The sequence below is a fragment of the Hemiscyllium ocellatum genome, chromosome 20 (assembly GCF_020745735.1).
Source record: "Hemiscyllium ocellatum isolate sHemOce1 chromosome 20, sHemOce1.pat.X.cur, whole genome shotgun sequence".
Classification (NCBI taxonomy): domain Eukaryota; kingdom Metazoa; phylum Chordata; class Chondrichthyes; order Orectolobiformes; family Hemiscylliidae; genus Hemiscyllium; species Hemiscyllium ocellatum.
Genome location: NC_083420.1, coordinates 21866922 through 21882526, shown reverse-complemented (window position 1 = coordinate 21882526; position 15605 = coordinate 21866922). Strand labels below are relative to the sequence as shown.

At 37.8% G+C, this 15605-nt stretch overlaps 1 protein-coding gene across 2 annotated transcripts in view; it reads left to right on the top strand.

Moving 5' to 3' along the window:
• trrap (transformation/transcription domain-associated protein) overlaps positions 1 to 15605 on the top strand; it is a 211024-nt gene that overhangs the window by 24529 nt on the left and 170890 nt on the right. For both annotated transcript variants that reach the window (XM_060840562.1, XM_060840563.1), the window contains 5 exons: positions 1396 to 1587; positions 4153 to 4318; positions 4761 to 5017; positions 7863 to 8063; positions 15058 to 15209. In XM_060840562.1, coding sequence (XP_060696545.1) covers positions 1396 to 1587; positions 4153 to 4318; positions 4761 to 5017; positions 7863 to 8063; positions 15058 to 15209 — 968 coding nt within the window. The remainder of the gene's footprint in view (positions 1 to 1395; positions 1588 to 4152; positions 4319 to 4760; positions 5018 to 7862; positions 8064 to 15057; positions 15210 to 15605) is intronic.

Sequence of the window (15605 nt, the reverse complement as noted above, 5' to 3'; positions counted from 1 at the left end):
AAGAGGCACAAGCTGGCTATGCTGAATCGGTGACCCTTAAAGAGCTGATGGTGCAGAGGCAATGGGAAACATTTAATGAGTACATGGATGGTCTGCAACAAATGGCTCATTCCTGTCTGGTACCCGGTACAAAACCGAAATGGGAAAGGTGATCTGACTGTGGTGAACAAGAAAAATTATGGATGGTATTATATCTCAGTAAGGAGGCAGACTTGAGGTTTGAAAGCACTTCAGAATTCAGCAAAGGATTGATTAATAGGGGGAAAATAAAGTATACAAGTAATATTGCAGGGAACATACTGATTTGGAAAATCTTATTTTGGAATGTGAAGACAAATGTTTGTCCCTTGCAGTCAGAAATAGGGGAAGTTTTAATGGGGAATAAGCAGGTGGAAGTCCAATTAGATCCATATTTTGGTTCTGCTTGTTGGGGAAATTGATGTGATTATCACCCAATACATATCCAGGGCCTAGTAATCTACATCCGACATTTCTTAAGGAAGTGACCCTAGAAATAATGAAAGTATTTGTGGTCATCTTTCAAGATTCTTATAGACTATGCAATAGTTTCTATGGTTGTAACCATAATTTAACCCCACTATTATTAAAAGGGGTAGACAAAACACAGCGAATTATGGATCAATTAGCTTAACATTGGTAGGGAAAATGCTAGAGTCGGATATAAAAGAATTACGAAAAGGGCAATTGGGAAACAATGACAGAATTAGACAGGTCAGCATGAATTTACAAAAGGAAAATAATGCTTGATGAATATAATGAAATTTTTTGATCATAAACTATTAGAGTTGATGAGGAACCAGTGGGTATGATTTACTTGGACTTTCAGAAGATGTTTGATTAGGTCCTACATAAGAGATTAGCATATAAAATAAAAGCGAATTGGATTGGGATAATATGCTGACACGGATAGCGATCTGGTTGTCAGACAGTAGGTACAGAAAGACTGGTCTTTTTCTGAGTGGCAGGCAGTGACCAGTTCTTGGGCCCCAGCTATTCATGACATTTACTTAAGTGAGGGAACTAAATGTAATATCACCAAGAATATAGCTGACACATAGCTAGCAAGGAGGGTGAGCTGTGAGAAGTAGGTGATGTTTGACCAGTTGAGTGACTGGGCAGAAGTGTGACAGCTGAAGTAGAATGTGAGGTAATTCACATTGTAGCAAAAATAGAAAGGCAGATTATCATCGAGAATTGTTTGGAACATATTCTGCATAGCTCTGCTTATCAAGTTGAGTGGGCTCTATTCTCAATTTATAAGTTCACTGTATCTTATCAGCATTGTGTGTATTTTTATATTTGGCATGTAAGTGCAGCATTCTGGTTTAGAATTTTTTTTCATTTACTTTTACTTTTAATTATTATCTGCTGCAGATTGTGGCCAACTCATTCCTGGCGAACCCTTCTACCTCTGCTCTGTTTGCTACAATTCTGGTGGAATATCTTCTAGACCGCCTTCCAGAAATGGGCTCCAATGTTGAACTCTCCAACCTCTATCTCAAGCTGTTCAAACTAGTGTTCGGCTCTGTTTCTCTGTTTGCAGCAGAAAATGAGCAGATGTTAAAGGTAAGGAGGCGATGCAGGAATGAAAGAGAGGGTGGTGAGTTCTCACCGTTATATGATGATATTTTCACAATCTAAGGCTAGTATGGAAGTGAAATACTCCAATGTGTATCATGCTTTCAGGCAAGTTAGTGGTGCAGCTATAGGGGTTAGATGACCAGGGGAGGGAGGAGGCTTGCGTGGAACATCGGCATAGACTGGTTAGGCAAATGACTGGAAGCTCTGTTATCCTTGTATTTAGAAAAGAAGCTGGTTAAACTTGGCAAGATTTCAGTACCTAATTTGAAAGAAAAGAAAATGATGGCTCTTAATTGCATTTCATTTTGAAGACTCCATAAGTCTGAAGTCAAGTAGATTCAAACAAACTGATAAAATTGGTCTCAATTCTTTGGCTTTAAGCTCAAGATGTATGCCTACCTGATACAGGTTTCTGTTACAGATGTTGAAATAACCTTATGTTGGAATTCTTCAGTTCACATTTAAAAACAAAGATTTGCATTTGTATAACATCTATGACTACTGAGCATCACAAAAGCCCCTTGCAAGCCAATGAATATCTTTTTGAAGTGTGGTCACTGATGAAATGTAATATTAGCAATGCTGCTGCTAGCCTATGTAGAACAAGCTTCCACAAACTAATACGTAAATGGTCTGGAGATCTGTTTGTGTGACGTTGAGGGATAAATCTTGGGAAAACTGTCCAGTTGCTATGCCATGTAGTCATACAATCTTTTAAGTTTGCCATGAGGACACAAACGTGCCCTTGGTTTCACAGCTGTCTGAAGGATGGCACCTCCCCCAGCACGGCATTGGATTATCAGCTTTGATTTTTGGACTGAAATCCTAGAAAAGAATTTGAGTCCAGAGCCGTTCAGTGGTGAAGGTGCTACCCACTGAATAAAACTCATCTAGTTTGCTGATATTCTTTTAAGGTTGGAAATGTTGTCATCCCTGCCTGGATCTGTATCAATGTGGTTAACTCTTAACTGCTGTCTGAGCAATTAGTCACTGGCAATAAACTGAGCCCAGCCAATGATGCCCACAGCCTATGAATGAAATTTGACATTAATGTTTCCAAATATTAGTCCCATGCACTTCATGTGTTGAATGCAGGGAACAATTGCAAAAAAAAATCCTATTTTAAATTTGATCAGGAGGAGGCAGTTTAGTTCCTGGGGTCTGTCACCCATTCGTTGAAGTCATGATTGAATTGAGATCAAACGCCATACATGCACCATTGTTCAATTTGTCTGCAATACCTTTGTTGTTAACCAATCTTGTCTATCTCTTATTTATAATTAATAATTGATATAATATAGCTCCTAGAAAAGATTCCCAAATTTCTACCACTCTTTGTCAAGAATGTTTTCTAATTTCATTGATAAGGTCTTTAATTTTTAGTCATGATTTAGAGGTGCTGGTGTTGGACTGAGGTCTACAAAGTTTTCACCTGATGAAGGAGCAACACTCAGAAAGCTAGTGCTTCCAAATAAACCTGTTGGACATAACCTGGTGTTGTGTGATTTTCAGATTCCAGTACTATACTCCCTAACCTGCAGAAATAGGATAGGTAGAGAGTACTATCAGTTCCCACAATATCTTGAAACATTTCAACAAATTTGTGTAAATCGTCTAAATTCCAGGGAATATGACTGCTAATTTGTACGCTTTGATACTGTAGCCCTTGGAGTCCAGCTAGCATTACAGTTAAAAGATGTATTGCCTTATCATTTAAGTATGAAGAATTCCTTCAGAAATCAGTTACATGCATTCAATTAGTAGCTTTTGTTATGTAGAGAAACGTGTTTTTCTTTTCTCCTTTCCTGTTATTACAATAAATACTGCTTGTCATTCAAAGCTGGAGTTTGATTTTTGGAATATTGATGTGCAGAAAAAATATATTGGATTTTGACTGATTTGAAATGATGTGACTCTTTTTTGAAATGTGACTCTTAGTGATTAATGGTTTAGCATCTGATTTTGCTCTGTGAAGGTCACTTTAAAATATTATATTAAAAAATCTCTTCATTTTGTTCTCTCCCTGTCAGAAAATTCGAGGCAGAGTGAATTTAATGAGCTATAACTGCAATTTAAATGTTTGGATTTTTTGGTCTGTTCGTTAATGTTTCATTAAATTAAGTAATGGATATTTAAACCTTGGAAATTAACTGTGTAATGAAAAGTCGCTTGTGAATGTATCGGCTTGGTTTTAAAAGAAACACCAATTATAGCCTACTTTTTCCACTGAAGCAACTTTTACTTGAAATTGTGGTAGTGTTTTCTTGAGTAATTGGGGTGGGGTGTGCCTTTTGTATGTATTGTGATAGATGAGCTGTCACCATTGGAGCAGCCAGGGTCTTGTCTTTTAAACATGCCATTAAACCAACACCTCAAACAAGGTGGCATTCCCTTGGCTGCATCTGAAGTGTTGGTTTGGTTTTGTTCTCCTGTTTTTGGAGTAAGTCTTGAACCCACAAACGTCTGAGAGTAGCAGTGTGATCCACTATATAAGAGTTGACACCAGTCCCAAGCTGGAAACCCTTAACATGAAATTCCATTATATTTTAGCCACATCTACACAAAATTGTGAACAGTTCTATGGAACTTGCTCAAACAGCCAAGGAGCCATACAACTACTTTCTGTTGCTTCGAGCCCTTTTCCGATCCATTGGAGGTGGCAGCCACGATCTCCTGTATCAGGAGTTTCTGCCATTACTGCCTAACTTGCTGCAAGGTAGGAATGCAATTACATTAGCTTCTGACTGTTTAACTGATGAAATAACCCCAGGTTCAATCAATATATTTTAAGCTTTGGTAAAATGTATTAGGAGCTTGATTGAAATGAGCATTAGCTAAAGCATGTTCCTCACTGAAGATAATTCCTTTTGAGTCCTAAATCTGCTTTGTCACTTTATAGGTGCAGGGCTGAAAATGTATCACTTAAGTGTGGATTTTCTATCATTTTGTAAAGGATAGAACCAGGATCTTTCCTCATTCAGTATCTGTAAATCAAGATTTTTATTAATTTGCGTTGTTCAGAACACTTATTGCTGCCTTGTATAGTTTTAGCATGCTAAATATTGGCTCATAAAATTGTTCAAGGTCTGTTTGAAAATAGAAACCAGAATAAAGTAACAGATGTAGTTGCTGTCCTATTCATGCTATTTTTATTGCAGGACTGAATATGCTGCAGAGCGGCCTGCATAAACAACATATGAAAGATCTTTTCGTTGAACTGTGTTTAACTGTGCCTGTCCGACTCAGCTCTCTCCTGCCTTATCTGCCAATGTTGATGGACCCACTGGTATCTGCACTCAATGGTTCCCAGACCCTGGTCAGTCAGGGCCTGCGGACACTGGAACTGTGTGTTGACAACTTGCAGCCTGATTTTTTGTATGATCATATCCAGCCAGTGCGAGCTGAACTCATGCAGGTAAAATTGGGACTGTGTAATACATTAGGGGATGTGAACCTATCAACTTTTTATTCTTAATTTGCTGTATGTTAATAGTTGAATCGTCCAGCAAAAGGGAGACTATTCAAATTATCATATCTTTTACACCTGGGCAAATTCGGTGAATCATTATAGAAGCATCACCGTTCAAATATTCACTGTGAAATGGCTTGGGCCATCTGACCCTTTCCTTTTATAGCTGTTCATTTTTTCCCTTTTCAAGCCTATATCCAGTTCCTTTTTGAATGTTGTTATTGAATCTGGATTCCTCTCGAGCAGAGCTTTTCAGTTCATCATAACTCTTTGCTTAAAAAAATCCTTCCATCCTCCGCTTTTCTGCCATTCAGACTATTGATCCCAAGTGAGCATATGTATCTTTCATTCATCAATCTGTATATATTATTTCCTTCTCAAAGTAAATCTGGTAGTTCTTCCCTGATGACTCTCTTCATTGCCAGATGTGTGTGAGGCATTCCCTTAATGTTCATAATATCTGTTTCAATTTGTACAAACATCTACTGCTCACTGTGTATTTGAGCACTTTCCCATTGCAGACTCTGTATCCACCTTTATAACATGCTTTAGTACCAATCTCTCTATCGTCAACAAGTTTGGCTAGAATGCAATCTGTCCTTTCATCAAGGTCATTAAAGTAGCTTTTAAGTTATTGAGTTCCCAACATGACTTTATAACTTGCAGTTTGCCAACCTATTTTTCCCCATTGTCAGTTTTATTGTTAATTAGACAACCTTCTTTCCATACTTTAACATCAGTGGAGACAGAAATTGACATTGAACTTCTAGATAGCTGCAGTCATTTTTGTTGACTTCTGTGGCCTTGGAAGAGCAGTTGAAACCTCCTTATGGTCATTTCAGCCTGTTGTTTTGCACAGGAACGCTGCTACATTTCCAGAGGTTCGTTTCTTCTTTCTTTGTCAGTTTTTGTTCTTGCTCTTGTATTTTTTTCTCACTCTTTGTTACTTGTTCAAAAATCAAAATTTGATGATGTTGTGGGATGCCTTATTTCATTACAGAAATGTGAGATAGCTTGCAATACATCAACTATTTTGTGTTGAGATATTCATGAATTCCTTCCCACAACAATCACAGTCAAACAGGAAACACTTGGAGAGAAAGAAATGGATGTCTCCAATTAAACTGTAATGTTGTTAAAACTCCTGCTGTGATGCTTTGCTATTGTAATTTTTATTACCTTTAATAGAGTTTGCTGTTCAGAATTACAAACTCCTGAGCTTCAAAGAGAATTAAACACCATCAGAATACATGGGATACAGTAAATAACACTGAATGGGCACGATAACAGTTCATTTGCAGGATGGTAGCACTGTTCAAATCGTTTTGTTGTAATTGCAACTGAAGAGTCATTTGGAGGAAGATAGGAGTTGTATTTCTGAATAACAATTTGAGTATGATAGAAGCTTTTTTCTAATATAGGAATTTGATTTAATTTTTGCAGGAAAGAATGCACATTTAAGGAGTCTAGGTTTATAATCAGGATCTTAAGTGAAACTATGTTTATTATAAGGTTGCTAATTTAGAAATTTATAATTTCAAGATATTAATTATTAATTAACAATTCACATGAACTTTGAATGCATGTTGAGAGGAAAATTGCTGTTTGCCTCATGAACACTGTCCTTTCAATAATTTTTCAAGGTGCTTTATCAGCGCTAAATCTGATTTGCTTCATTTTCTAAAGAAACAATTTTTGTTTAATTCCTGCTTTTTTGCCCCTACTGCTCCCAAGCTCTCTCACAGTTGTTAATACCAACATTTAATCCTCCTCACCACGTTATCAGACTTGCTGAGTATTTCTAGCCTTTCCTGTTTTTAACCATTTTGCATCTGCAATTATTAAATGTGATAGAATATAATTACATAGAGCTAAAAGATCATTTGGTCCAACTGTGAGTCTCCATCTATATCACCTTATTCTCCATTCCTTCTATTCATTTCTCCCTTACAAAGATGATGGAAGCAAATGTAGTACTAGCTTCAATAAGTGAATTTGCAAAAATACTTGATGGAGGTTTAGGAGTTGGATGGGGAGTGGAATGCAAATTGCAAGACTTTGGAGAAAGGACATGAGTATGGTGCTGAATGAATCAATTTTTGAACAACATGGTGGGCTGAATGATCTCTCTCTTTCATTCTGTTTGTCTCACCGTAATATTATATTGTTGGATGATTGTATTGTATTGTATTCCTGGGGGTACTTTCCCATCATTAAGTACTGCAAGCTTTCAGACCCACAAAGTACCCTGCTTAGGACCTGAGATTGTTGGAATTTCATAATCCTTGAAATTTAGGCATCCTTTGATTTAGCACAAGTCCCAATTGTCCTAGAATTCATATAATAGTGCAAACAGAGGTCGTTTGGCCCATTTGAGTCCGAAGAGCATCCGAGCCAGACCCATCCCCGACCCCATCCTCTTAATGCCACTTGGGATTTTTACCAAGGCAAACCATCTCCCTGCATAATCTCTGGGTACTATGGGAAATTTAGCATGGTTCAATCACCTAATCTTCACATCATTGGACTGTGGGAGGAAACCAGAGCACCCAGAGGAAACCCATGCAGACACAGGGAGAATGTCCATGTGATGTCTGCACAGTCACCCAAGGCTGAAAACAAACCTGGATTCGTGGTTCTGTGAGTGAGCAGTGCTAACCACTGATGTTTCTCTGTTGTGTTTTTGATTCTGGCATTTATTCAAATACTGGAGGAACAATGTAGTAGCTATAACAATTACTAAGTTATAGATTAGTTTGAAGAATTATGTTTTCTAAAATTTTTTACACAGGCTTTATGGCGTACTTTGCGTAACCCAGCCGACAGCATCTCCCATGTGGCCTACCGTGTGCTGGGCAAATTTGGTGGAAGCAATCGGAAGATGCTAAAGGAGTCTCAGAAACTGCAGTACGTTATTACCGAAGTGCAGGGACCAAGCATTACAGCTGAGTTTTCTGACTGTAAGGCATCTATCCAACTTCCTATGGAGAAGGTGAGGCTTGCACAATCTGGCGCACCAATAGAAAATAATTAATTTGTGTATCATTGAATTTTTGGTTTTGTCATGGTGACAGCCATGCTGCAGATTGGAACACCTACTGGTTCATTCAGTTGTGACTCAGTTGGTAGCTCTGATGCCTCTGGATCAGCAGGTTCTCGACCAACTCTAGGGATTTGAGCCCAAAGTCCTGACTGACACGTTCAGTACTGACATAGAGGGTACTGCTCTTTTGGAGGATTCTGCCTTTTGGAGAGATGGTAAATCAAGGCACAGGTCTCCTTTTAAGGTGGAAATAAATGGTCCAATAACACAATTGTAAGCAAGAGCAAAGAAGTTCTCTTGGGTTTATTAGACAATATTTGCCCATCAAAGAACATCACAGAAATTGATAATCTGATCACCACCTCATTGCTGTTTGTGGGACCTTGCTGCACATGTTCTATGTCTTGTTTACTGCTCTTTACTTCAATAAGCCTTCATTAGTTATTCTGCAGTGTAGGATATTCTGAGGTCAGGAAAGGTGCTGTAGAAATGGATATTATTCTGTTTGTCTTTTTATGTCTGTGATTTCTGCTCTAGCTCAAGAGTCTTTCAACATAACCTGGATGTAGGTTTGCTCGCTGAGCTGGAAGGTTCATTTCTAGACGTTTCGTCACCCATCTAGGTAATATCTTCAGTGGGCCTCTGGGCGAAGCACTGCTGATGCTTCCTGCTTTCTATTTATATGTTTTGTGTTTCTTTGGGTTAGCGAAATCCTTTCCTGTTGTTTTTCTCAGGGGGTCATAGATGGGGTCTACCTCTGTGTTTGTTGATAGAGTTCCACTTGGAATGTGTTTCTAGGAATTCTCGTGCGTGTCTCTGTTTGGCTTGTCCTAGGATGGATGTGTTGTCCCAGTCGAAGTGGTGTCCTTCCTTATCTGAATGTAAGGACACTAGTGAGAGAGGGGCATGTTGTTGTGTGGCCAGTTGATGTTCATGTATCCTGGTGTCTAGTTTTCAGTCTGTCATCTAGCCACAAAAAGACTTGACCCTTTCTCACTAGTATTCTTACATTCGGATAAGGAAGGACACCGACTGGGACAACACATGCATCCTCGGACAAGCCAAACAGAGAAATGCATGAGAATTCCTAGAAGCATGGCATTCCAGCTGGAACTCTATCAACAAACACATCAAGTTAGACCTCATCTATCATCCTTGTGAAAAAGAACAGGAAATGACATCACCAACCCAAAGTAACCCAAACATATAAATAGAAAGCAGGAACCATCAGCAGTGCTTCGCCCAGAGGCCCACTGAAGATGGGCACACTAGTAGAGTGATGAAATGTCTGGAAATGAACCTTCTCGTTCAGCGAGCAAACCTACATCCAGAACCTCGACCTGAGCTACATGTTGATTTAGATAGGAGCTGCTTTCAGCCAAGATACAGAGATATAGTAGGATTACCTGTTCTTTTGTGCAAAAAACTCTTGAATTCTTTCCACTTCACACGCAACTTTTTCTGAGATCTTTATTGTCTAAAGAGAAAAGCCCCATAAAGCAAATTATGGGGTTCTGAGTTACCCATGTACCCTTTATACATTGAAAATCTTGCCATATTGATTGCAGCCACTTGATGGCACTGTTTAAACAGTGTATATTGTAGGTTTATTTAATGCAGCATTGCGCATCCAGTATTGAGTACACTACCACAGTGTGGCAAGAATTGGCAATTATAGTAATGTTCAGGAATATCTTCCCTCACTGGATTTGGAAGAAAAATATATTCCCCAGTTAATAAAAATTGAAAGAACTGCAGATACTGTAAACCAGAAACAAAAATAGAGATTACTAGGAAAGCACATGTTTGGCAGCATCTGAACACAGAAGTGAGATTTAAATGATATTTGAAGGATAAATATTGATCAGTATTCCCCTCATAGAGTTTGATGTAGTGCTACAGGATCAGTTGTATCTACCTTAAGAGGCGCAATGAGACTTGGATTTAACACCTCATCTGAACGATGGTATCTCTGATCGTGTTGTGTCTGCCAGTATTATACTGGAAGTGTCATCTTGGATTATGTGGAGCGGAACTTGAATCCACAACCTGTGTTCGGAGGTGAGACTGCTAACCATATTGACAGCTGGTAGTGACTGGTCATTTGCCCACAGAAAAACGGGAATAACTTGGAAGTGAGTTGACTCGGGCTCTGTTAATTTATCTTATGAGCCAGACAGCAATATTTGCAGAGATTGTCTGAATACGTGGAGGCAAAGGGCTTGTGGAAGTCAAAAGAATTAAAAGCATATACGTTTTTGTGCTGAAGTGCTGTAAAATCCTGTGGCATGCAGCTTTTTGGGACAGGAAGAACAAGAAAATGACTAAGTCCATGTACAGCATCAGCTCAATGTGAAAGGCTATTCTTTGGTCTTCTTGTAGCTTGGGTCATTTGAAAATGGAAGTAATCCAGTAACAGGAATGGGTTTGCAGGTATTCAGTTTCTTCCCTAACTTGACTTTTTCTAAGTAAAAACCCATCAGGAGTTGTATTAAAGTCCTTAGTTCAATTTAACTGCTTTGCTTCCACCTGGAGCATTTCCCTTCGATGTGCAATTAATTTTGATTAATTGCATATTTTAATGCGGCCAATTTATCCCCATATTCACTACAACTTTTTCTGTGCTCTCTGTTTACATTATAGCACAATTCTAATTAACAAAAATAAAAAATAAATATAACACTCCAAACTGAAACTCCTCCCCAAAAGGCATTTGCCCCAAAGATTTACAATTGGTGGTTAAGAAATGTTGTGGTGGCTGTAGGATGATCTTACAATTTATTCACATTCGTCAGCTACTTTACAAAAATAGTAAACGAACAGTTAAATAAAAAGGTTGTGTTGGAAAAGTATTATCAATGACCGAATAGTATAATTGTAGAATCATAAGAGTTTCGTGTGAATTATTCGAAATGAATGAGCATCATTCTTTAAACAGAATGCTGTTTCTTCCTGTCTGACTGATGGAAAGTTTTTCTGTGGAGTTTAGTGTCAAGTGTTGACCAGGCAGCTATTCTTCAATTAGTCATACTATGTGTATGCATCCTGACCAGTGGGTGTGTATGACTAGCTCTCTGATTTGGCGGTGTCTTCATCCAGTTGTGCCCTTACTATAAATCAATTAATTTGGCAGAAATAATAGAATGTGATGCCTTTCTAACCTGCACAGATTTGCTGTGCGCTTAGAGTTTGACTGTTTTAGTAAAAAGCAATGAAAGACATTATTTTACTGTTGGAAATAAATTGTATCGCGTGTTGTGAAATCTTTTAATGTTGCACTGAAGTACCTTTTTGAAATGTAATTGATGTTATAATGTGGGATACATTTTTGTGAAAATGCTAATTCGGCAAAGGGCAACTGAGTCAGAACTGTACGGTACGGGAACCGATCCTTTGGTCTAACTTCTCCATGCCAATCAGATATCCTAAATTAATTAGTCCCATTACCAACACTTGGCCTATTCGTATTCATATACCCATCCAGGTGCCTTTGAAATGTTATAATTGTACCAGCCTCCACTACTGGGAAGGGATTGAGAATTTTAAGAGTCATAGCATTTAGAAGAAAGACCGTGAATTATTGTCATATTGCATCATTTTGCATTTAGTAATAGTAGTAGATGACCAAGTTCTCAACTGTTTCACTGATTTCAGTGTCAGAAACATTTTGAGGAGTCTGTTGATCAGCTATATGAGCAGACAGCATATCTTTTAAAATTAAAATCAACAATTCTTTTGGGAAGTTAATTCTTTGTACTTGTGTTATGCACAGTATCTCGGTATACAAGGGAGTCAACGCAAAGAGCACCCTCTCTTTTCAAAATGTGAAAGTGTAAATCACTTGTAAAAGTCAAAAGGTTTCATAGGTATAACACACTTTTACCAGTTTTGCATTAATCTGTTTGTTTGTAAATGTATGGCATTTAAAATCTTCAGGTAATGAAAGTGAGGTTAAATTAGTAAACCTGTTTTCGATTCCCAGCCTTCCTCTGGAGTGAAAAATGGTTCACACTATATTGTTTTATTCCAAAGCATATACTTTTAACAAATGGTGTTATAGTTAGTTTCTTAATGTCTAACCATGCAATGGTTCTGACACAAAATATTGTCAGAATATAAAACCAATCAATCAAATCAATTCCTGGCTGTGGAATTTGTGCCTGTGGTTCATGTCATTTTCTTTCTTCAAAGCCATGCTGTCCCAACATTCTGGGTGATTGGTACTTAGTGCTTGACTTTATTTATAATGATACAGAAGAATAAAATGGAAAAACATCAAATCAAACGATTGCTTTACAAATAAACACACCCTGCTCTTAAAAAGTGGTCATAAATATATACTATAATATTGTAACACAGCAGTACATATTCAGTCATTCAACATGTTTAAATAGTACTGCCAAGGAAAAGTCATTTTTCTATACAGGGAGTTCTTGTTCAGCTTGAAAAGCTGGTTTAGAATTTTGCATTTCATATTCCACGAGCAAGCTTTGAGTTGAAATGGGTGATTGAAAGTACTGCTCCTTGTAAATTGCTGTAATAAATATGTGGCACTCGTGAACAGAATTTTAAAAAGGCATCTGTGCTTAATGTTTGAGGCTTGCCATTTTAAAAGTAAATGGATAAACATAGAGTTGGTGCTGGCAGGCCAGTCATTTTCTTTTCGTGAGAGGTTCTGATTGTGCTTAAAAAAATAAATTATCTCCCTCACACTAGACTTGTAGCTTGAAGAGTTATTTGTATGGTACAATGAGCATTTTTGGTTTTAAAAAAATGTTTCATTTTTACTGTATTCATGTGGTCCCACTTCACTGGTCTGTAGATAAGACTTGACTGTATAGTGAAATCTTGATGGACTTTGAAGTTGGTGATATAGTCTGATGGTTGATTCTAGAAATGGTAGTCTAAAATTATTTTCCTCCATAGACAAATGGTTTGCCTTTCAATAGGACAGTCACTTGCAGCAGTTACTTTGCACCATTAGTTGAATAATTTCACATTAATGAATAGGTGAATTGGTTTACAGTTTACAGCCAGCTGCATCATGAAATTTCTCATTCATGATGACCTAAGTGAACTTTCCATTGTTGTTTTGTTGACAGATAACATAATGCTTGTAATTTTCAAGTCTTCTGCTGTCACTGGGTAGCACTCTTACCTCTGAGTCATATGATTAAATTCAAGTTGCATTCCATTACTTGAGCACAAAATCAAAGGTGAGCCCCCATGTAGTATTGAGAATATGCTGCCTGTTGGGATGTTATCTTTTGGATGAGAAGTTAAACCAATATCATGTCTGTCCCCCTGGTGGACACAATATCCCATGGCATTATTTTGAAGAGGAGCCCTGGTCTCAAACACTAACTGGTCACTATCAACTTTTTTGTGAGAGCTTACTACCTGCAAACTGAATGCCATAATTTTCTAAATAACAATTGTGACTACGTTTCAGAAATACTTCATTGTCTGTAGAATGCTTTGAGACCTTTTTGAGGCAATGGAAGGTACTGTAGAAATGCAGGTCAGACTTGTTTAAAAGTCATGTGTTACAAATTGCGTTTTCCACACATCCAGTCAAACATTGGATATGGCATTTCACTGTACTAAATTACAATAATCTAGGGCTGAATCATTTGACTAAAATGTCTTTTGGAATTTATACTGATCTTTCTTCCTTAAAAAATAGATCAGGAATGATTTATTGGAGGTATATTTGTTATGGCATGCAGAGCACTTCACCTGGGCCTTTCTCCAAATGAATTAGTTTTTTGTATTGTACTTTATATTGCAAACTAAATACTGAGCAATGAGCTACTAAAGGCAGATTTCATCCCAGCATGGGAGTGGGTTATAGATATTTGGCAATTGAATAACATTGTAGTCACAGGTTGTTATTTATCTAGTGGCTCATACTACTGTTGAAGAAAAGTTCCTCTTCATTTAAATGATCTCTATTTTAGACAATTGCTCAGAATGACAATAGGATTTTTTTCTTGAATTAATGATCATTCTAGGGTTATATGTGGGGATAAAATCATTTGTTTAGAACTATGGCACATCCAATGGTGGAAGGAAGCGTCTGTGACAGTGCTTCAGCAAATGTGGATTTTGTTTTGCCAAGTTGTGGTGCAGTCTGAATGCCCATTGGGGCTGAATAATTTGGCTCAGTGTTTCTTGAAGTGGGTTAACATTTGAAATAGATTTCAAAGATTATTCACCCCTGAGATAGTTTAATTTTCACATTTTACATGACCTCTGGAACATATCAGTGATCTGTCTTTGTCCTTGGAAATCGACTAACTGCAGGAAATACAAAGATATTTTCAAAATTAAAAATATGCTCGTAATCACGGGATTTATTGTGCTTTCATGAAATTGACCTTATATCAGTCTCTTTGAAATGGCTATCCTGTGTTTCAACAAGTGAATATATCAAGAGAAGATAACCTTTTATAAAGATCAGACAAACCGATTGTATGGTGCCTCTTGTTTGAAAGGAAAGCACTGAATATAGGATGAATATGTTGCTATGATGCATACAGCCAATTCAATCTTCATCCCTTGAAAAGTTTGTTCCTATTAGAGCACTGCATATTAATTAATGAGAGATGGCACTCTCGTTTTTGTCCCACCTGAATGCCAACATTGTTTCTGAGGCAAATAAAAAATCCTTTATGTATGCTTTAATTGAACAATGGTAAATTGCTGCTCTGTTTGTGTCAAATGCAGTGTACCAGTTTGACAGTCTGCGAAGCATACCTGCTCTTGTGTCATTGTATGCAGGGTGTCACCTCATTGCATGCAGGGCCGCTGTTCATGTTCGACTATAGCCTAAATATATGTCTTAAAATTCCATAGTTTAATGAAATTTCAGTGGGACATGGGATGGAACTTCAAAATTGTTTTGATTTTGTCTACAAATGCTGTTTGGTTTTTATTCTAGGCAATTGAAACTGCTTTGGATTGTCTGAAGAGTGCCAACACAGAGCCATATTATCGTCGCCAGGCTTGGGAAGTTATCAAATGCTTTTTGGTGGCAATGATGAGCTTGGATGACAACAAGCATTCATTATACCAACTACTTGCCCATCCGAAGTAAGAACAGCAGAGATTTTAGTGTAGAAATTGAATATAAAAATTCATAATTAGAGTCATAGTGTCATACAGATATACAGCATGGAAACCGGCCCATCAGTCCAGCCCATCCATGCCGACCAGATATCCCAACTCAATGTTGTCCCACCTGCCAGCACCCAGCCCATATCCTTCCTATTCATATACCCATCCAAATGCTTTTAAAATGTTGCAATTGTACCAGCCTCCTCCACTTTCTCTGACAGCTCATTCCATACACGTACCACTCTGTGTGAAAATGTTGCCCCATAGGTCTGTTTTATATCTTTCTCCTCTCACTCTAAACCTACACCCTCTTGTTCTGGACTCCCCGACCCCAGGGAATAGACTTTGTCTATTTATCGTATCCATACACCT